The 24,008-nt window shown below is 35.4% G+C and overlaps 1 protein-coding gene across 7 annotated transcripts in view; it reads left to right on the top strand.

Moving 5' to 3' along the window:
- Immp2l (inner mitochondrial membrane peptidase subunit 2) overlaps nucleotides 1-24,008 on the top strand; it is an 861,827-nt gene that overhangs the window by 53,588 nt on the left and 784,231 nt on the right. The window contains exon 2 of one of the 7 annotated variants that reach the window (XM_048799617.1): nucleotides 15,841-16,009. The exons of the other annotated variants lie outside the window; for them this stretch is intronic. Coding sequence (XP_048655574.1) covers nucleotides 15,935-16,009 — 75 coding nt within the window. The 5' untranslated portion in view covers nucleotides 15,841-15,934. The remainder of the gene's footprint in view (nucleotides 1-15,840; nucleotides 16,010-24,008) is intronic. 7 annotated transcript variants of the gene reach the window in all.

The raw sequence follows: 24,008 nt of genomic DNA, 5'->3' as shown, positions 1-24,008 counted from the left end.
ATATATATATATATATATATATATATATATATATATATATATACATATGTAAGTATACATATGCACATTCTTATTGTTTTTGGTATTAAATGGTTTACCATTTGAAAGTAAGTTGTATACATCCTGTCCCTTTCACACTTAATATTTCATATACTCTTCCTAGGAGTGTAACTAGTAATGGAATGGTACTTTTACTTTATTTTTTAAGAAATTACCAAACTCACATCAAACTAGTTAGCTCTGTGAGGGCAGTCTGTCTCAAGCCATAAGATGGGATGCTGACTGATGCTGTTTGTCCTCTCATCATACCTCCAAGCTGCCTGAGAGGGAGAAGTGAAGGGCTAGCTTGCCCCATCTCATTGCTGCTGGGTGGACAGGAAGTCCTTCCTGCTGTGCTGTGCTGACACCACAGTGTTGGGATGAGGCTAATTTGACTGTATTAGGATGGTTATTATAAAAAAAAAGTTTTTTCTTCTGCTAAGCCACTTTTTACTTGGTCCTTTGTCCAGTAGGAATAAGCTTTTCTGCAGGCTTCCCCCCCTCCACCCTAATTTTTGATTCCACATTGTAAGCTTCTCCAGTGCCTCATATAGGATATAGACAAGCTACAAGAAAACATAGGGAGATTGCAGCAGTGAAATTTAAGTTCTAAGGTTCCTAGCCTCTTGTCTGCCTTCTTTCTGTCTTGCAGTCTTCCTGTACTTGTTTGTTATATTGTCTGGGGTGTTTATTGTTATAAGAGGGAGGACCTCCACTTTAAGTCCTCCACTTTGGCCCAAGGCTGGGTGGCTTGATTGATTAATTAATTTATTACTTTTCTAATGGTCAGAAATGACTGATCTCTGGCCAGTAGAAAATGGGTGAAAGTGAGGTATTCTTTCTAGGCCTGGCCCATAAAAACCTTGTTATTCACAACCACATCAATGTTTATAGCAGCACAATTCACAAAAGCTAAACCGTGGAGCCACCCTAGATGCCCTTCAGTGGATGAACGGATTAAAAAAATGTGGCATATATACACAATGGAATTTTACTCATCAATAAAAGAGAATAAAATCATGGCATTTGCAGGCAAATGGATGCAGTTGGAGAAGATAATGCTAAGTAAAGTTAGCCAATCTGACTAATAGCTGACTCATAGTGGGATGGGGAGGAGGAATAGATGAATTCTAGATAGGGAAGAGGGGTGGGAAGGAAAGGGATGGGGCACAGGATTAGCAAGGATAGTGGAATGTGATGGACATCATTGTCCAAAGTACATGTATGAAGACACAAATTGGGTGTCAACATACTTTATATACAAACAGAGATATGAAAAATTGTGTTCTATATGTGTAATAAGAAGAAAGAAAACAAACACAGCATTCTGCTGTCCTGTATTTAAAAAAATAAAATCAATTAAATTAAAAAAAAAAAACCTTGTCATTTTCCATGTTATATCTTCTGCTTGCTTACTAGATACATGTGTCTTATATTCTTTTAGGAGATGATTACTCTACTCTGACCACGAAAGGAGACAGACTTAGGAAAATTTATTATATTATACTCACAGGTCTATAGAGAGAAGGCAAGGCAAGGCATAGACACAGGGCCACTTAGGAAGGACACCAGGGAGGCAGGGAGGAAGAAGGTAAGAGCAAGGGGAAAGCTCTAGACCAGAGTCTTTACTGGGTTTTCTGTGGGAAAAATAAGGCAGAGCAGGGTCAATAGGTTAGAATGGTTAGTTTGAATAATTTTCAGAGTGTTCGCTAATTGGAATGATTAAGGCAGAGGAACATTGTCTCCTGGGTTGTCATGACCAAAGACAAAGTGGTCTTGGGTCTGGATTGGTGAGTTTGCATATTGCAGTTATCCTCTGGCCCAGCTTTTGTAATTTTTAAGAATTGGCTAGCCTTGGGAGGGAGCAATCTCTTCCTAGCAGGGAATTTTTTTTTTTTTTATTTTTGTAAAAATTTCCAAACACCATAATATACTCAAACACACACACACTTTTGATGGAGTTACATCTCAGTAAATCCCTTGTAAGTTGAAAATATCATGTCAAAAATGTATTTTGGGGCTGGAGATGTGGCTCAAGCGGTAACATGCTTGCCTGGCTTGCGTGGGGCGCTGGGTTCAATCATCAGCACCACATAAAATAAAGATGTTATGTCCACCGAAAACTGAAAAATAAATATTAAAAAATTCTCTCTCTTCTCTCTTTCTCTCTCTCTCTCTCTTTAAAAAAAAATGTATTTAACACACTAACTTACTGAACATCATGGCTTACTGAACATCTACCACATAGAACACTGTGGAGTATTGGTTGTTTACCCTCATGAGCATATGGCTGACAGGGTGTGGCTTGCTGTCATGCTGCCCAGCATTGAACAAGTATTGTACCAGGTATCAGTAGCCAGGGAAAAGTTCAAAATTCAAGATTCAAAGTATGGTTTCTACTGAATGCTTTTTTTTTTTTTTGCACTGTCACAAAGTTGGAAAATCAGAAGTTGAAATATTGTTAAACTGCGGACTTCTGTATAGGTACTATACAGTACAGTAGAAGATCCAGTTGAGGACCCTGAGGCCACCATGGGGAATGGTAGCTGCATAATATCAGAAACACCTGAGTTTGACTGTATAGAGTAAATCTATTCAGTGTTGTGTTATGCCACTGAGCTCTGAGATTCTATGTATATAGGTAGTCAGCAAAACTTCTCCTCTGCATTTTCTTATCTTTTGCTCTGTTTAAGGTTATTCTCAAGTTTTATCTTCTTACAGCTTTCCTTAATTCCGTCATTCAGTTTTTTGAAATCCTACAGCATTTGGAAATTTGACTCATGATTATGATTTTTTCTGTTATCCTCTAGTATTTCATAGGTTAACCCTACTTTTGCATGCTTCTACAAGAAAGGGACATGTTTTTCTCACCTACCAATTTAGAGGCAAATTGAATAAATATTTATTAAATTTGATCTTTGAAGCATTGAAGTGCCTGAATAATTAAACTCCACAGAAATATGATAAAAGAAAATTGTCATCCATTTTTTTTTTTTTTTTTACTTTGAGGGTGTTTCTGTACTAGTCTCCTGAAAACTTTTTAGCTCCTTGGTGAACCCATCTTATTTTTTATGGCAGAGAATTTCAACCTTTTTAGCCTATGACTCATATTAAGTAGTAAGAGTTTTGCATTATACACATATGTGCACAATTGAAATGAAAGTTTTATGTAACAGTACTTAAGCCATAATTACCATCATTAAGTGCAACGCCCTTTGATATTTTCAGTTCTGGCTGCAACCCATTAAATTGATTCTATGACTCACTCGTTGGTTGTGACCTATAGTTTGAAAAATTCTGCTTTATTGAGGAGGAAAGCTTGAAAGGATGAAACAGTTGAAATTGAGCTATAAATAGGGGAGTGGAGCAGGTTGTCTTTTGATCCTGAAATTTTAAGTGTTGCTTTGTCATAAGGGCTTCAAGCAGTAAGTGCAATGTGAAGGATAAGGAGGCCCATTGACTGTTCCTTGTTTGAGAAATCCCTTTTGTAATGAGTGTGTGTTCCATGGGCCTTTTTTAAATTAATACCACACATGGTTGTACTTACTAACTAAGAGTAAGATTCATGAGTACCATTCTTGACATATGAAATTAGAATCATTTTCTGAGGACCTTGGAATCTGAATTATATTATAAAATTTGAGAACTCTTTCCTTGAGAGAGCCCCAAGTCTTGGGTGAGGGCAAATTGTTGAGTGTTTCCTAGATTTGCTAACTAATTTGCATGAAAAATCCTGATCGCTTTTGTTTGTTGATCTTTTGCATTCTCACTCTTGTACCTTTCAAAAAAATATTCTTTTATTCTGCATCCTTTAGTCTGTTACTCACCATATGTTTGTGCTAATTTTAAGTTATTGTTTCTCATCTTTTATGCCAACAATTATACTAATTTATGTCATTTTAAATTTTCCTTACTATTTTATGAACTTCATTTTTCTTCCTAATTTTCATTTGCTGTTATTTTTACATTTTATTTTTATTTAAAAAATAATGCTTAAACTTTTTAGCTTATCATTCACTTTTAAGATGGTTATTATCTTTTATTTAATTTGCCAGAAATTATTTCTTTTATTTTAAAAAAAATAAAATTTCGTATTTTTTAAAAAAAGATTTATTTTTTAGTTGTAGTTGGACACAATATCTTTATTTATATGTGGTGCTGAGGATCGAACCCAGGGCCTTGCACGTACTAGGTGAGCACTCTACCGTTGAGCCATAACCCCAACCCAAAATTTCGTATTTTTTAAAAAATAAAATGGTCTTTTATTTCTATAATTTAAAAAAAGGATCAACAGGAAGCACAATCACAAGAGTGTTCTGAGTGAATGGTCCATTCACTTAGTGTGGAAGATGTGTATATTTTTATAGCAATGGCTCCTCATTGAATTCAGACCTCTCCTTCATTTGCATGGCTTCCTCCCACATTGACTTTGGCCTTCTGATTTTCTTTGACCAATGGGACATCAGCAAATATTGCTCAAGTAGAAGCTTGGTAAAAATTTTTGAATTGGGGGCTGAGGTTGTGGCTCAGTGGTAGATCACTTGCTTAGCATGTGTAAAGTGCTGGGTTCGATCCTCGGCACCACATAAAAATAAATAAATAAAGTTATTGTATCACTACAACTAAAAAAAATTAAAAAAATTTTTTTTGAACTGGGAACATATAAGAGCTCAGGTTATACTGTTAAAGTAGATATTGGAAGATAATTAAAGCATCCTGGCAAGCAAGCTGCAGGTAAGTTTATGACTTATTAATGGGACTAGCTTGGACTGTCCAACCCTGTTTAGTCCCAGTTAATTACAACTTATATAAGTGACCTCAAGGAACACCAGCACAGGACCTGCCCAGTTGACTAGAGCCCAAACTCAAAATCTTGAAGAAATGAACTTAAGTTGTTCTTTTAAGGCAGTTTTGGAGTGCTTTTTTTTTTTTTCCCCCTTATACCAGGGATTGAACTCAGGGACACGTGACCATTGAGCCACATCCCCAGCCCTATTTTGTATTTTATTTAGAGACAGGGTCTCACTGAGTTGCTTAATACTTTGCCATTTCTGAGGCTAGCTTTGAACTCAGGATCCTCCTGCCTCAGCCTCCTCAGCTACTGGGATGAAAGATATGTACTTCTGCACCCTGCTGGAGTGTTTTTTTAAAAAATTTTTATAAAACAATAGATAACTGAAACAAAAAACTGATAGTATTAGCATACATCTAAATAAATAAATATATGTATATGTATGTATGTATATATATATATTAGTGATATTATTAGTTTTGCATAAAAAGCCCTAAAATTTGTGATGTTGGTTTTGGTTCTAGGTAGCAGTTGGGGGGATAGGAAAGTGATGGGAGGATTATCTGCAGAAGCTGGACAAATGACAAACAACCTTTAATGGAAACTGGAAAGGTGGTAAGGAAACTGCTATTGGAGTAATTAGAGGAAATACAATGTACCCCATATTTTCTGGGTTGGAAAATAAAACTTTTTTTTTATTCCCAGTCTCTAGCAGGCAAAAGATACTCAAAATAAGAAATGGTTTGGGACAAAGATCAACTCTTGATTGGAAGACTCTTTGTTAAGACCTCAGAAAGATTTAAGATGGACTTAATAAATTCTTTTAATTTGTTCTTAAGGACTTTGTGCCATGGCATCCTGGTATTTCCAAAATAGAGAAAGATCTTTTTAAAGTCTTTTCGATTTCTCTCTTTAGGGTTCTGTAGTTTTCATTGTATAGATCTTTCACCTCTTTAGTTAAGTTGATTCCCAAGTATTTTATTTTATTTTTTTGAGGCTATTGTAAATGGAGTAGTTTTCCTCATTTCCCTCTCAGAGGATTTGTCACTGATAACAGAAATGCCTTTGATTTATGGGTTTTGATTTTATAACCTGCTACTTTGCTGAATTTATTTACTAGTTCTAGAAGTTTTCTGGTGGAGCTTTTTGATTCCATATGGAATCATATCGTCAGCAAATAGTGCTAATTTAAGTTCTTCTTTTCCTATACGTATCTCTTTAATTTCTTCCGTCTAATTGCTCTGGACAGTGTTTCAAGGACTATGTTAAATAGAAGTGGTGAAAGAGGGCATCCCTGTTTTGTTCCAGATTTTAAAGGGAATGCCTTCAATTTTTCTCCATTTAGAATGATGTTGGGCTGGGGCTTAGCGTAGATAGTCTTTACAATGTTGAGACATATTCCTGTTATCCATAGTTTTCCTAGTATTTTGAGCATGAAGGGGTGCTATATTTTGTCAAATGCTTTTTCTGCATATATTGAGATAATCATATGATTCTTATCTTTAAGTCTATTGTTGTGATGAATTACGTTTATTGATTTCCTTATGTTGAACCAACCTTGCATACCTGGGATAAATCCCACTTGATCATGGTGCACAATATTTTTTGATATGTTTTTGTATTTGATTTGCCAGAATTTTATTGAGAATTTTTGCATCTATGTTCATTAGAGAACTCAAAAAGCTAAACAACAGAAAAACAAATAACCCAATCAATAAATGGGTCAAGGACATGAACAGACACTTTTCAGAAGAGGATATTCAATCAATCAACAAATATATGAAAAAAATGTTCATCATCTCTAGCAATTAGAGAAATGCAAATCAAAACTACTTGCCGCAGTCTGGCTGGGCACAATTCAGGAGCCACTTGTCAAAGGAAATGAACTTTATTTTTAGAACACACACACCACACCACACAGCTCCTCAGGAAAACCCTCGGAGCCCAACTGCCACCACCAGCTTCCCCCAAACCTCTCCACCTCCCCCATTCCTCCTGCTCTTAAGGCTGATTGGCTGGGTCCGTGGGCAGAGCCAAAAAAGTCCTCCAATGAGCAGCTCTGTGGTCTGAAAGGGCAAGGAAACAACCCAATGAGCATCACCGCAGAGGAGCTAGAAGTTGGCAGCTAGAAGTTTGCTGGGGCCGCTGTGAGCCAATCATCAGCTGGCAGCTGGAAGTTTTCTGGCAGTTGGAAGTTTGCTGGGAGCTGGAAGTTTGCTGGGGCCCCTTCGGCTGTGGCTCTCAACAACTACTCTAAAATACCATCTCACTCCAGTCAGAATGCTATCTATTATGCATACAAACAACAATAAGTGTTGGCGAGGATGTGGGGAAAAAGGTACACTTATACACAGCTGGTGGGACTGCAAATTGGTGCAGCCAATATGGCAAGCAGTATGGAGATTCCTTGGAAAACTGAGAATGGAACCAGATATGTATCAGGTATCCCTCTCCTTGGTCTATACCGAAAGGACTTAAAAACAGCATTCTACAGGGATACAGCCACATCAGTGTTTATAGCAGCACAATTCATAATAGCTAAACTGTGGAACCAAGCTATGCCACAGTCTGGCTGGGCACAAAATCACGAGCCACTCAAGCAGGAACAAACTTTATTTTTGAAACTCCCCGCCAATTCCCCATGAGCTCCTGGGAAAAAATGACAACCGACCCATGCAGCGTTCTCCCAGGCTTCTCCCAGGCGGGCCACAGGAGATCCCTCCTCCGGAATTCCCTCCTACCGCACTTCCCCAACCAATGGGAACTCTCCAGGAGTCCTGTAGCAGGCCTAGGTGGACAGCAGGGGTCTAATATCCATATGAATGCAGATCTTAACATAATCATATCATCTCAATGGCTTGGTGGCATCACCCTTCAACCAAAAATGCCATGCATCATACTACTTGGCTATGGCTCTTAGCAAAGCTAAATGCCCTTCAGTAGATGAATGGATTAAAAAATGTGGCATATAAACACAATGGAATATTACTCAGCAATAAAAGAGAATAAAATCATGGTATTTGTAGGTAAATGGATGCAGTTGGAGAAGATAATGCTAAGTGAAGTTAGCCAATCCCCAAAAAATAAATGGCGAATGTTTTCTGTGATATTAGGTGACTGACTCATAGTGGGGTAGGGAAAAGGAAGCATAGGAGGAATAGATGAACTCTAGATAGGGCAGAGGGGTGGGAGAGAAAGGGAGGGGCAGGGATTTAGCAATGATGGTGAAATGTGATGTACATCATTATCCAAAGTACATGTATTAAGACATGAATTGGTGTGAACATACTTTATATGCAGATATGAAAAATTGTGTTCTATATGTGTAAAAAGAATTGTGATGCATTCCGCTATCATGTATTTAAAAAATAAAAGCAATTAAAAAAATGAGAGACAGGTCTTTTTTGAAAGAGTTATGGGTGTAGTTTTGAGGGGAATGGAATGAACCCCAGTTAGATAAGTAGTAACTTTACAAAATTTCAAGGGAGATGAATTAGCTTGTACTAAAAGGGGATGGTCATTGTCAAAAGAGGCCTCTGGGTCCCAACATACTATGAACAAAAGTGTTTCTTTTTAAAAAGCATCAAGTCTCTGAGTGAAAAGGCCAGAGATAAAGCTAAGAGTCATGAACAATGATTGAGTAGAGAACCATTACAGAGAACAAAGAAGGGCCCTAGTAAGGGAGCATTCCTTTTCCTGGGGTAGGGGGCACTGACTACTTATGCTGATGGATTTTAGATTTTTTTTTGTGTGTGACTTGTATGTTTCTCTCATTGCCTTTTAAAGTCTGTTGTGGTTATCTTGCTCCTGTCCTTCCATTGTATGTTTTGTGTTTAGAGGAAAGATTTTTTTTCTCATAAATTTCTGATTATAGGCGAACTGCCCCCAAGTGCCACCCTAGAGTCCTCATCCATATCTTGTCCTGATGTATATCATGAGTTAACAGACTTTGATCCTATTGTAAAGGTCTGAGACTTGAAGGTTCTTGAGGAGGGTTGAATATCTTTTGTGTATGGGTGGGATATGATTCATTGGGTCCAGAGGGCTGAACTTTGATAGATGGTTATATTCATGTTCCTTCTTAAACCAGTCCTCATGAATCATGCCTCTGAGCTCTGTGTAGTCTGCTCCTAAATTTTTTCTTGGCTTGGCTATGTCATTACTATTCCTTTTGGCTGGTGGAATATGGGCAAATGTGCAGACTGATGCTTGTTAGATACTTACACAATGGTGCTTATCTTCTTGGTACACGGCTACCTCCCTGACTGCAGCTGCCTGAGTCTTTCCAGCCAGAGTAATGAACTTCCTAGTCAAACAGAGCCTTCATTATAGAACCATGAGCCAATAAGTGAGTTTTGTTTTAGGATTTGGATTGGTTTGTTTTGAAGTGTTAGATGAGTAATACAAGAACTATGTACTTTTGTACCTTTCATCCGCCACAACACTTTTCAATAGGTAGTTTATTTCCTATGCATTCGAACCTCTCAATTCTAATTGCTTTGATCTTTGTAATTCAGGAGGCCCATGGACCAAAATTTTTCTTGATACTGTTAGAATGGTGTTGTTGTTTTTTTTTTCTGATATGATATTGTATCATGTTCAATAATGAAGAACTAAAGGATCTGAAATCCATGGTCTGTCTTTAAAGATTTGTTCACAGGTACTTTATAAGCTTGTGAATAGATTGCTGCACCATTGTACCTGTTTGTAGGAATTTGGCCCTTCTGGAGTTCTTCTGGGAGATCATCCAGGCAGCCTTCTAAAAGCGTTGTCATCTGTTGAGCTAGTTACTTTCTGTTCCTACATACCTTAATATGAACATTTATTTATTTTTAATTTTTATTATCTTTATTAGTAAAATGTGTGTTATACATAATAGTGGGGTTCATTTTGACATATTTATAGATGCATGTAACATGATTTACTCTATTTCATTCCCTAGTAGAGCATTTATTTTTTTTAGATCAAGGAGGATATATCACAGAGAAAGTAGTTTCTTCTGGGCTAGAATTTCTTAGCAGAGGGAAGGAAAGATGGTAGATTGGAGCTAGGCAGGGATCCCAGATCTCATAATAGAACAGGGATAGTGAGGGAGCAATTAGACTGGAGGGGTGGATGATATAATACATGCTGAAAGACTCAATATTAGACAGTCTGTGACCTGGAGAGACTTGAAGTTTGGTTACTAGAGCAGAAAATAAGGGCAGAGTTTACTAACCCTCAACTGGACCAGGGTGGAAGAAGGCAGGAGAAGCAACAGAGAGAAGGAGGGAAGGGAAAAGCATATAAGCTCACTCCCTGGAAAGAAAAGCAAACCAAATTAAAATGCCACAGAAGCAACATGATCATTGAAGATCAAGGAGTTTAACCAAAATTGTGGACAAAAAGTCATGCTGGGGATGGTAGCCAGTTTGTGGAAACCATAGTAAACCAGCCTCCAGAGAAGAAATTAAATCAATGTGGCATCTCCCCACCTACAGATAACAGCAAATTGAACCAGAAGGAGCATGTCTGCAGTGAGATGGCTCAATAATAAGTCTAGAAATAACTCATAAATGGATTTCTATTAGCCAAAAGTTATTGAAATCTTTTTCCCTTCTCCATCTGAACAAGAGGAAGGGGCTGGAACAGTCTTGCCTCTGGAAGGACTAGCTTAACCCAGTGCTTCCTACAGCCTAGGAAGAGACGAAGCAGATGCCCATGATCCCAGGGGCAGGAAGTGAGAGCTCAGATTCAGGTGGAAAAGCAGGTTCAGTCCCAGGCAGTGAAAAGGAATGTTTGCTACAGCCAATGGGTTGTCATGGTAGGAAGCTGCCTGCTGTTCTGGGCATCTGAGAGGAATGGTGGTCAGATTTCAGCTGTAGCTGGCAGGAGGTTGGCTACAGCAGGAAACTGCCTGTGTCCCAGGCAGTAGAGAGGGACAGTGTCTACATCATGGCCAGTAAGTTGGTCACACCAAAACCTGTTTCAATCCCAGTGAGCAGAGGGAAGCAACACCTGTGGTTTATAATCTGGGTAATTGGAACCCAGATGAACCAGCTCAGTCTTTTTAAGACCACTAGTAAGGAAAGTACCCTGGTGAGCTGTGTCAGTCAGGAGGGGATGCTTCTGTATCACAGATCACCCACAGAGAATCCATAACCACAGGACTTGTGTTTATAGATAGCTGTCAGCCACCAGGCTTCATGACACTTTGAAAAGGTTTCTGTGGAAGGAAGCCAAGAGCCTGCATCCTGAGCTTCTGCACAGGATAAAAACAGCCAGGAGACACAACACTTCATCCTCTAAGCAGCCAGCCTGAGGACCCTGGACTGATAAAAGAGAACTGGCTGATAGAAGTTCACAGCATCTAGAGGAGTAGCTCCTGTTGCACCTCTGGAGAGATCCAGAGAATGATGGACATATTCTAAAGATCCCATATCTTGACAAAATCCAAACTAAGACTCAATAAGAATTTTTCTCACCTTGGCATTATTTACTATAAATAGTTCTAACATAAATTTTGATCATATATATCACTCTTCATTTTGATTTGATACTTGTTACCCTAGCAGCTAATTGTGTCCTCAACAAATTTGATTGTATTTCTTTTAATGTGTTAAAGTGTTTATTGGAATTTTTCCATCTTTGTTTTCCTAGCTCTGGTTTATACTTTTCTCACCCCTTTTTTCTCTCTCTCTCTCTCTTTTTCCTACCGGCTATTGCCTCAAAATCTACTCCTCTAATCCGTTTTTTTTTTTTTCTTATTTTCACTTTGGTATGTATTATTCTTTTCTATCCCTTTTTTGTTTTCTCTTTCTTTTGCCCATTTTTTCTCTCTTCCTTCTTTCAGACCCTATCTAATGTGATAGCAGTTTTACTATATTTAATTTATCTGTTCCAGAAATTACAAGTTATGCCTGGTTTAGAGGAACTATGGAGAACAGAGTCAACAAATTTTTCATAAGATTGAATATTATATGGCTTTGTTCTCAAGTGATTGTAGTAAATAGGATTCAGTGTCTTCTCTCAAAGTGGTGCTGATACTTCGAACAGCAGAGGACACATTGAGTCAAAGTACAATAGTTGGATATTTGCCCAGTCTGGGGCTTTTAAGAGAAATAAGCTCACAAAATATACGATGTTATATAAAATAAAAACATAAAATATGTTCAACATATCTATTAATCAGGAATAATTACACTGAGATTTATTATTTTAGAATGGCAATTATCAAGAATAAAAATAATAATAAATGTTGGTGAGGATATGGGGAAAAAGATAAACTCATGTTGTTGGTAGGACTGCATATTAGTATAACCACTTTGGAAAGCAGTATGTAGATTCCTCAAAAATTGAGATGGAACCACCGTATGACCTAGCTATCCCACTCCTCAGTATATATATCCAAAAGATATATAATCAGCATAGTGTAGGGATGCAGCCACATCAATGTTTATAGCAGCATAAATCACAATAGCCAAGCTACAGAACCTACTTAGGTGCCCATCAACAGATGAATGGATAAAGAAAATGTGGTATGTATGCACAATGCAGTATTACTCAGCCATAAAGAATAGTGAGATTATAGCACTTGCTGGTAAATGGATGGAACTGGAGACCCTTAAGCAAAATAAGCCAGACCTAGAAAGTAAAGATTGAATGTTTTCTCTGATATGTCTGGTAGGCCAAAATAAGAAAGAAAGAAAAGGGTAGGAGAATTTTGTGGAGTTGAGGAAGAGGATTGAGGGGGAGGAGAAGTGATGGGAAAAGGGAAGAATGGTGAAATGAATCTGACCTAACTTTCCAGTGTACATATGTGAATATACATTAATTAAAAAAAAAATCTGTAAATAAATAGAAGAAATATCAATAGCATGGAGGGTCAAAGAAGACCCTCATTACTATACAAAATACATGTATATAATGAGAATTATATACCTTATATGTAATCAGAGATATGATAAATTATGATATAATGGTGTATTAAGAATTGTAAAGCAAAAATAAATAAATAAGTATTACCAAAAAATGTTATATGAAGACAAACAAAAAAAATAGAAGAAATATCAGTAGAGGAGAGGAAAGGGGACAGGGGAAGAGGGGGAAAGAGAAAGTGGAAGTTGCAGGGATTGAATTATAGCAAATTATATAGTATTTATGTATAGTTATGTAAAAATGAATGCTAAAATTTTGTATAACTAAAATGAACTAATACAAAAAGCAAAGAGGGCTGGGGTGATGGCTCAGTGGTAGAGTGCTTGCTTTACACATGTGAGGCTCTGAGTTCGATCCTCAGCACCATATAAAAAATAAATAAATACAATATAAAGGTATTGTCTCCATCTACAACTAAAATGATATATATTAAAAAATTTAAAAAAAGAAATGAAGGACTTAACAGTTAATGAGGAAAATAAAGAACTCTTTCCTTATTTTAGGAAGGAGTTAAAGATTTGTTTGTATACAGATGTATGTGGGAGAATTTCCATGTAGCTGACTTATGTTACATATAGAAAATCATCTTTTTGTTAATATGTAGAAGTGTTATTTATGTAAAATTTGTGTTTTGTTAATTTTATATGATCTCTTCCTTGTCATGATTTATTAGAACTGTAAATCATAATAGCTGACTCAAAATCTATTTTATTAGGTAACAAACAATACATATATTTAATGTTCATGTCTTATAGTCATTGTATAATGAGCCAGGAAGTTTGCAGATTTTAGGCTTACAGTCTAGTTGCAGTGGTCTGAATTAAGGTGATTCTTAAACAGTAAAGAAGTTTTTAAAAAGGAAAATGAATTTCAAAGATATTTGTAATAAGAAGGACTCAGGTGTGGGCTTAGAGGTAGAGCACTCGCCTAGTATGCATGAGGCACTTGGTTCTATTCTCAGCACCACATTAAAAAAAAAATAAAGGTATTGTGTCCACCTATAACTAAAAAATAAATGTTTAAAAAATTATTATAAGAAGATATAAAAATCAGATGCTTTTCCCTTTAAAAATAAATTGCTTTTTTTTCTTATACAAAAACATTGCAAACTGGTGAAAACTTAGGAAATACCAAAAACCAAACCAAAACAAAATAACAATCAATACTACCTTTCAGAATTATTTCAATGTTGTTATATAATAATAGTAACAGTTTAAATGTATTGAATGGTAATAGTGTTCCAGTCATTGTGATGTGGAAAATAAAGAACTCTTTCTTTATTTTAGGAAGGAGTTAAAGTTAAAATTAACTTAACACATTAATTGGTATTCTCCATAACTGTATGATGAATGTTCTATTATTATACCATTTTAAAAATTAAGAAATTTGATCAGAGAAACTGAATGACTTATTGAAGATTACACAGATTTAAGTCCAATCTTATGAATTCAAAGTTTGCATTTCCAAAGTACTATGAATTGTTACTTCCTCTTTTGCAGAATTTTCTTCCTTCCTTCTGTCCTTCCTTCTTTCCATTTCTTCTTCCTTCCTTCCTGTCTCGATTCCTTCCTTCCCTAATTGGATCATACCATTTAAAAAATTTATCACAACCTAACTTTATTTGCCAAATATATTCAAATATCCTTATGTATTAATATTTCTTTGATGTGTTCTTTAACCATTTTTTTGTATTCATATATCACATGGTTTAACAATGGATAAATCATGGTTTAATTAGATTTCTATTATTGATGCAATAATAGTCCTTCCTTATCCAAAGTTTTATTTCCTGCTGTTTCATTTACTGTTGGTCAACTGGGAAGCATTATTGTGGATTCCCGGTGTTCCTCTTGACTATTTCTAGAGGTTAATAGTAGTTTAATGCTGTGTTACAATGCCTTCCATATTGTCTTTGTCTCATCATAAAGGGATTGTGTTTTCTCACATCATCATCAGAAGTGTGACTGTGTGTACAGTAAGATACCTTGATAGAGATGATGTTATTATTACATTGTATCATTTTGATAGTCACATTATTAGTTATTGTCATTCATCTCATATTGTGCCTAATTACAAAGTTTATCACAGGTGCATATGTATAGGAAAAAAAACATAGTGTATATATAGGGTTTGGTACTGAGTTTTAGGTAACACTGAGGGTCTTGGAATGTATTACTATGGCTAGATAAATGGATATTACTGTATCGAAGTTGGCTCAATTATTCAGTATTATAAATAATGTGTGATGGACAACTTTGTACATATATCTTTTCACATATTTCTACTCATTTCTTTAGAATAACTTTAAAATTTTTTTTAGTTGTAGATGGACACAATGCCTTTAATTAATTAATTAATTAATTAATATGTGGTGATGAGGATGAACCCAGTGCCTCACACATGCTAGTCAAGTGCTCTACCACTGAGCCACAGCCCTAGGCCCTCCTTAGGACAACTTTTAAAATATGTTTTGAGGTCAAATGATAAGATCATTTTATAGACTTTTAAGTATATTTTAGCAAATTACCTTATTTTTATTCCTACCAGTAATATATGAGAGTGCCTGTAAAACTTGATATATTACTCTAGTAGAATATACAGTTAAGATTAGGAGAATGAAAAACTAGAAATTCAACATTTTTCCAAGTTAATGTAGTATATGTCCTACTTTTTAAAAAACAAATATCTCTTTTAAAAGGAAAAGTAAGAAATTATAGTATCTGTAGACATAAAAATTATTTTTATGTGAGTAAAATTCATGGAGAGATTCTAAAAGAATGAAAATATTCACTTCAATTTAAAGTGGAGAATATAAGACTACCAGTAAATAAGGGAATGAGATTAGAATACAGTTTTTAAAAAGGGACTCTTAATGATCTGTCAGATTAAAATGTTGTTGGATCCATATCTGGATATTGGAGGGCAAAAAATCCATTGCCCGGCAGAGTCAGAATTCACTTGTTTTTTTTTCAGTGATGAATGAATGAGGAAAAGAAAACATGAATAGATTTTTATAGTTTTACATCCTTGACCAAGTTAGCATTTTTGTTTTTTGTTTTTGTCCTCTTGTTCTTTAACTTTGACCTGAGTAGAATCCAAGGTCTACATGTGTGAACAGAGAGTGACTGGCAGAATTGTCTGATCAAGGGCAGGGGTGGTAACTGATTGGGGATAGAGCTCTGGAGTATGAAGAGGAGTTTGCACTGGGAATGTCACATACCACCTTGTGTTCTCTGGTGGAGCCTCTGGATACTGGAACAGGTATGGAGAACTCATTTACACATAATAAAGCATCAGGTGCGACTAGGATTTAATAAGTATTCATTTCTGGTAATGCTTTATTATTTGAATTTCTTTCATTTAGCACATAATGTGGAATTTTATGTGACTAGAGTTTTGTTGGGTTAAGAGCCCTAAAATAAAAAAAATTGTATATATTTTGAGTTAAATGGATGGTCCTTATAAGGGGTGGGGGGTCAAGTATTATGGGGGTGATAGGTACCCTTTATGTGAGAGGAATGCTTCATTTTTAACTAAGAGGTTTGCTCTGACTGGGTATATTTAGTTCATTATGCATACCTAGTGAGATAAATCTGAGAACTCTAGAACTATGCAAAAATGATAGAGACCCCTGAAAAACAAGGGAAGAAAGATGACATTTTAAATGATTTTGTCTACATTTTTTAAAACGTGTGCTATCCAATAATAATAATACGATAATCAATATATACATTTATTTTAATTAGACTTTATGCCTTCTGGCTAGTGTTGCTGTCTTAAAAACGTTCTAAACAAATTGTACAATTTCAATTTGAAATATCTCAAATTGAAATAGTATACACACACACACATATGCACTCCTGCATACACATATACATACACATATACGCACAGATACATGTATATATACTTTATAAAATACACACATACATATAGCTATATGTATTTTATAAAAATATACATACATGTATCTGCGTATTTGTGTATTTCATAAAATTTACACATACATATATGTATCTGAATATGTGTGTATACATTATATATATATATATGCATATGTATATGTATATATGATATATAATATATATAGTATTGAACCTATGGTCTCATGCATGCTGAGCAAATGCTCTACTTATCTACATCCCCAGCCCCATCTGTTATATTCTTTGACTATTAGTTTCCCCCTGACCATTTCTCTAATGCTTCTGTAAAAGAAGTCTGGAGCATACTATTAGTTTTTCATGACTGCTCTTGGGGACTATGTTATTTAGATGCATAAAATGTTTAAAATTTAAAATTTTTAAAATTTGTGATATTTAAAATTTGTAGGTTGTATATAACCAATGGTGGTGCTTTTATAGGCCAGAAAAGGTTAAAAGCATTGCTTTCAAAGAAGTTAAAACCAAGCTTTGTTGGTAGACTGTAGGCAAGAATCAGCGACTTTGAAAATTATTTTTTAAATTAGGAAATAGTGAAAAAAGGAGAAAAAACCCAGAATAATATGATTTACTGATTGTTAGCTTCAGCTAAATCTTATCAGGCAAGAAATCTATCTTGACTCTGTTTAATTCCCTATGGGAGTTTTATTTTTCTAAATGAAAGCCCAAGTTCCCTCAAAACTTCTATATGATTTAAACTTGTACACAAGCTGAAGATTTAGGACACTTTGACGATAATATTTGCTTGTGGGAGGAGTAAAAATCCTTCAACATAGTTTTTGAGCAGAGATAAACATTAAAGTCCAATTTTTGTGTTTTACTTGTTTGGAAAGCTGGTTCCATATTGATTCTCTCTAGCTTTAGCATGAAATATTAGCATCTGTTGAACTCTGCTGACTTATATTGTCTTTCTTAAAATGGACTGTATAGTACTTAGGTCAAAGAAATATATACAATTGGCTTTTTAAAGTGTAACTTAAAATTTTCCAAAAGATATATTTGTTTATCATAAATGTTAAAACGTATGAAATGCAACTGCACAGAAAAGGGAAAAGAAGATCATAATCTCAACCAGATTTTTAACATCTTTTTATATGTATATTTATGTTTTGAAAAAGAAAGCTTAAAACATAGGTGGAATATTTTCAGAGATATTTATAACTTTATACTTGTGCACATTAAACATTTTTTTGGATTAATTCCTAGAGGCAAAAAAATTTAGTTCCAAAATGAAAGCATGATGACTTATTGCTTGAAAGAAGTGGAGAAACACTAATGATTTAGAAATGAGGAGTAGAATTTTCTGTCTGGGTACTTCCAGCTTAATGTTTAAAATGAGAAAGGTCTTAGAACTATGAAAAAGCTTAATTTGTCTTGATCTTATGGAAGGAATGCTGTACTTTATTTTGTTTCCCTTTATTCTTTTGTTGTCAATATCATCATTATCATATTTGCTGACTGCTAGACTGTTTTATGTACTGTGTTAGGAAGGGTAAGTGGGTTTTTTTTTTTTTTTTGTCAGAGTAATCTGATGAGATAGGGGCACTATACTCCTGGTTTTATAGATGAAGAATGAGGCTTAGTACTATTGAATTATTTGCTCAAGGTAATATGACTAGCAATTAAATGGAGCCAAACTTAAAAATAATTTTCTGTATTTAGAATAAAACCTATTTGAAATTTCTCCAGGTTTGACTTAATTTTTTTTTTCCTGGAAGTGCTGGTGATCAAACCTAGGACCTTGCACATACTAAGCATGTGCTCTATCAATGAGCTATACCCCCAGTCCCTCAAGTTGATTTTTTACCTGAGCAGTTCATGATAGAAGGAGAAGAACAGATTGAATTTGTGAGAGAGTGAAAGTTTTTGAAGGGAAGTCCAGGCAGACCACCTGATGGGCTTCCTTTGTTCTTTGTTAATGAATCCAACCCTTATAATGTTTTTACCTTTACTATTGGACATTTCCTTTATTGCTAACAGCAATGTCACACATTTTGAGATATAGGTGGAAACTCCTAAATTAAGATTATTTTTGCTTAAAATCTTTATTGTTTATAATTTGATATAGTTTCTGGGAATCTAGGATTTAAAACATTTACAGCATTACAAAGAAACATACTTGTCACACAAGATTATCAAAGTTTATGGGTTTTAATTTTGATTTTCTGTTCATAGCTTCTCTGATTTGAAATGATTCCTTGCTCTGTCTGAAGTATATACTACTTTTCCCACAAGGAAAAACAAGATACAAAATTTCAAAGCAATAACATGTTTTACTGGGGATGGGGTTGTGGTTCAGTGGTAGAGTGCTTGCCTAGCATGTGCAAGATGCGGGGTTCGATCCTCAGCACTACATGAAAATAAATAAATAAAATAAAGATATTGTGTCCAACTACAACTAAAAAATATTAAAAAAAGCTTTACTAATTTTTCTGAATATCATCTAATTTACATTTTTTAAAAATTTTCCATTTAAATTTTCATTTTGAAGCTAGTGAATTTTCCTAAAAGTAGTTTTAGAAAAGTTAGAAAGTATTCTCTAAAATAAAATGTTTTATTGAAGTGCAGAGAACCATGGTTTTTGTAATGCTACAGAAACACTTTTCCAATTTAAGAAGGTTTTTCTTTATGATGTCTTACTCAGATTCATAAATGAATAGTAGTTATTTTATTGTTGTGATTACCACTATTTCATTATGGGTGATAATAATAAAGCAGTGTTATACTTTATTACTAGTGCTTACATTGCCTAACTTGAAGAGATAGATTTTTTTTTTTTACCAGTTATCCAAATATGTTTTCAGTGATAGAGATGTGTATATTGTTTAGATAATGTATATGTTTAGGAACCATTGTAGTTTATAATGTTCTTTTAAGAGCTTTTATGTTTTGGAATTACAAGTATAGAAATATTTTCCTTTGGGATAAAGTATACAAAAGCGAATAAAATATGGGAAACTTACACTTGAGAGTCATATCTCTAGGCAGATACCTATTAAGTACAATCACTGAAGTTTACCTAAATTGCTATGGGTTTATAGATGGGGGAATAATTAATTCAACCTTGCAGAGGAGAGGAAAGGTAAAAGAAAACTCTATTGCTTCTCTTGTAAAATCACATAGTTCTTCCATATGCTAATGATGATTTTCTAATATTTTACTATTTGAGATTAGAGATGCTTCCTTCTGGGATTTTTTCCCCTCTGTATAAGTGTTTTGATTTTTTTTGTTTACAGTGCCTTACCTTTTGTGTCTTACAATTAGTTTAAGAAAAGTTGGGGAAAATGATTCTATAAGGGAAAGGTGGATTCAATTGCTCCATAGGGAGCAGCAGAATATAATTTTTAAAAGTCTTACAAGAGAACTGACTGTAGGCTTCTTTTGTTTATTAACATAATATTCTTTTTCTTTTTAAAAGCCTTTATAAAAGAGTGAACTGAATTGGACTCTGAAAGATGAGTAGAATTTTCAAAGTGGGGAAAGGGCATTCGAATTTGGCAGAAGGAAAGTCTGAGGATGGGAGTCCCAGAGAGTAGAAATTGAAGCTAGAGTCTTCTAGAATGGGGGACAGGTGAATGGTGCTACTGTTAACCAAAGAGGGTAATAAAGCAATATATTTGAGGGGCTAAGGTGAATGGAATAACATCTCTGTTTGGGGCATGTTAATTTGGGAAGTGCTTGGGAATTTCACTATTTTTTTTTATTCTTTCTACTTAAATATGTTAATTTCCTTCAAAGTGCCTGGAACTCAAGAACACAAACCTAGGGAAAAAAAATCTGTTTCCTAGATGTTTATAAAGGCTCTTGGAAAAAGAGATGAGGGAGTAATTATAATGTACATTTAAATATAATATGATAGAAATAATCACATATGGTGGGGAACTTGGGATTTTTGATCACCTGTGACTGAGGATGGAAAAAGGGAGAAGATGAATATTAGGAAAGTATTCCTGTAAGATGGATAAAATGTGCTGCCTGCTTAGTTGTAAAGACCAATAATAAGTAAAACAAAAGTTACAATATGCTCAGTATTGTAATATGAAGTGCTTGCTATAAATTTAGAAGGAGAAAAATCACTTGGGATTATTCATTTAATAGCCATCAGCTTAAGGGTAATATTTGAAACTGAAAATATTGATGAAATTTTCTAGAGAAAGAATTTAGAGACAGATAAAAGAACTAAAGGTATCATTCTTGGAAATGATAATTAATTAAATAATTTTTTAAGGACAATGGTTAAGGAAGAATCATCTAAAGCATTATACATACTATATAAGTGTGTGTGTGTGTGTGTGTGTGTGCGCGCGCGTGTATGTATGTTCGGTGATGGTGGTGGTGGTGCTGGGGATTGAATCCAGGGCTTCACTCATGCTAGGCAAACACTCTATCACTGAGCCACACCCTGAGCCCTTAGAGCATGGTTTTAACACTGGGTTGCAAAGCCATTTGTATGTTCAAGATCCATATAGTTAGTTTAAAATCAATATAGTTGGATATGGACAGAATTTTAAAAGCACAGATTAAGAAAAAAAAAAGGTATATGTAGTAATTATTCTTTTGCAAAATTTTATTTAAACGTGTGTTTGTTCATGTACTGGATGTAGTATAAAATTCATTTCTTATTTATGGTTCTAAAAGATTCACAAACTTTTAGAAACACCAATAAAAGAGAGTATGGGAAAGCAATCAGAAATAATTAAATCATCTTTGTTTTTCATTATTCTGATGGCAAGGAAAAAAATGGTGAAAGAGCAGTGGGAAGAAAATTTTCCCTCTGTTGTCTAGAGCCCAGATGTCTGCCCCCCAGGCCACCTTCACTTACACCAGTTTTATAGGAGGAAAGAAATAAGGAAAGGGAATTCACAAGACATAGAATTCAGAGACAAAGAAGATGAGGGAGATAGAGAATTTGAAATAGATTTGAATTTGAATGAGAGCTAATGAACTCTGTGAAATCTCAACTTTTAATCTAATCATGCTATTTCAACACCAGGTATTCCATTCCCTAGCTCCATGGCCCAGTAAAGTTCTTCTGGCTTGTTCCATGCCTCAGCTCTGTGCCGCAGTCTGGCTGGGCACAATTCAGGAGCCACTTGTCAAAAGAAATGAACTTTATTTTTAGAACACACACACCACACCACACAGCTCCTCAGGAAAACCCTCAGAGCCCAACTGCCACCACCGGCTTCCCACAAGTCTCTTCACCTCCCCCACTCCTCCTGCTCTTGAGGCTGATTGGCTGGGTCGGGTGGGCAGAGCCAAAAAAATTCCCCCAATGAGCAGCTCTGTGGTCTGAAAGGGCGGGGAAACAGCCCAATGAGCATCACCGCAGAGGAGCCAATCAGTTGGCAGCTAGAAGTTTGCTGGGGCCGCTGTGAGCCAATCATCAGCTGGCAGCTGGAAGTTTGCTGGAGCCCCTTGGGCTGTGGCTCTCAACAGCCCTGTTCCTTACTTAGGAATGCAGCAAAGAGGGAACTGGAAAAAGGATATGAAACTGCCCATAATTAAAATTGGGATGCAGTAATATCAGTAATAGAAGTTACTGAGAGGTAAATTATGGACCAAGAGCTGCTGTAACACTTTAAATGAATGATCTCACCAAATAAGTTAGTGTTTTTAAATCCCCACTGTCTTGCACAAATCAACCACCTAGAATGTCTATTCATTATTACTAGAATAGTGCTTATAGTAAGTACTCTGTAGGTAGTGACTATTATTTATTAATTGTGTAATAGTTACTAATTATCACCATTTTCCCATTACAGAAATGCATGCTAAGGTTAAATAACTTGCTCTCAAGCTCACACAGCTAGAAAGAAAATGGAATCCTTTCCATCAGAGTTAGAAGAGGTTGATTAGTATTGTATCTACTAGTGTTATATCTATCTAGTTATGTGATGGAGGTGCTTAAGGTATGATGATGGTGGAAAAAAGAAAATCAGCTGAAAGACATTATGATGAGAAACAAAACTCTTTAGCTTGGTGACTGGTTGGAAGGAGACAGATGATTAAGATTTTAAGCTGGACTGGGAAAGTGGTACATAGGATGTAGGAAAATAAGAAACTTTTTATTTTAAAGGAACTGATGAAAAATCAAGTGGGATGCTAGAGAAATTCAATATGAAGGTAGAAATTTAGAAATTATTATACCAAGAAGTTGGTGAGAACTCTGGGAATATTTCAGATCTCCAAGGGTAACCAACAATTTTTGGCTACACAAACCTGGGGCATCAAAATTAAGGTCATGATGATAGCCTCCATACCAAATTTTCTCATCTTTGCCCATGTCTACTTTGTAGAAAATCTACCGATGATTCTCAGAATCTTTAAGAAAGAGAATGTTACTGATACTCCAGGGACTGGCTTTTGCTTGGTGTTCAGTGCTTTCCTTGCTTGCCCTGGTTGCTGTGGTTTTGTCTCCTCCGCCTCTCAGTGAAGGCAGAGAGCTGCAGGTGTTTGGCACCCTTCCCATAACCACAGAAATTGTTAATACTTCCCATGTTGATGTTCTCAGTCAACCATGGAAAATTTCTTAGTTCTTGTTCTTTTGTCCCACCATTCTCACCTCAAGTCTTAGACTTGTTATCCATTGACTTTGTCAGTACCCCTGTCCAAAAGGCATTCATATTTTTGTGCCTAGTAGGTGGTTCCTTCAGATGAATTCTTACACAGTGTTTTTCAACATTTTCTTCCATCTATTCTTAGGCATAGGTACACTTACTTGTCTGAGTCCTAGAATGAAAGCCATTATAGGCTCAAACTGGGACCAGATCCCTTGGAATACGATCCCTTGGGAAAAGAGAGATTGAGATGGCAAATCCCTACATTTTTTTTAGAATATTTTTTTCTTAGTTGTCAATGGACTTTTATTTTATTTATTTATATGTGGTGCTGAGAATCAAACCCAGTGCCTCACACGTTCTAGGCAAGCTCACTACCACTGAGCTACAACTCCAGCCTGGAAATCCCTACATTTTAAATGATTATCCAATTGCCTGTTTCTTTTGCTCCCTCTAGTTTTTATATGGGTCTTCTACTGGTTGATTTGAGATTATTTCCTCTTTTCACCAGATGGAACAATGATGTGTGTGTGCTATTGTGTAATTGGGTCCTATCTGAATATTGGGAGGATTGGGTTGCTTCTTTCTCGACTTTTAAAATTCTTTATAAAACTTTCCATATTTCTCCACTTGAGTTTAGTAAAGATTTGAATATTTAGCACATTTTTTTTTTCTTTCAAAAAAGCATTGGTAATTTATTATTATTTTTTCTGGTTCATTTATGGAGAATCCCAATGAGCCTTTTGAAAACTCATCATTTGC

This window comes from Marmota marmota, unplaced genomic scaffold, assembly GCF_001458135.2.
Source record: "Marmota marmota marmota unplaced genomic scaffold, marMar, whole genome shotgun sequence".
Classification (NCBI taxonomy): Eukaryota; Metazoa; Chordata; class Mammalia; order Rodentia; family Sciuridae; genus Marmota; species Marmota marmota.
Note: the sequence above shows the minus strand (reverse complement) of the source record. Positions and strands in the feature narration are given on the sequence as shown.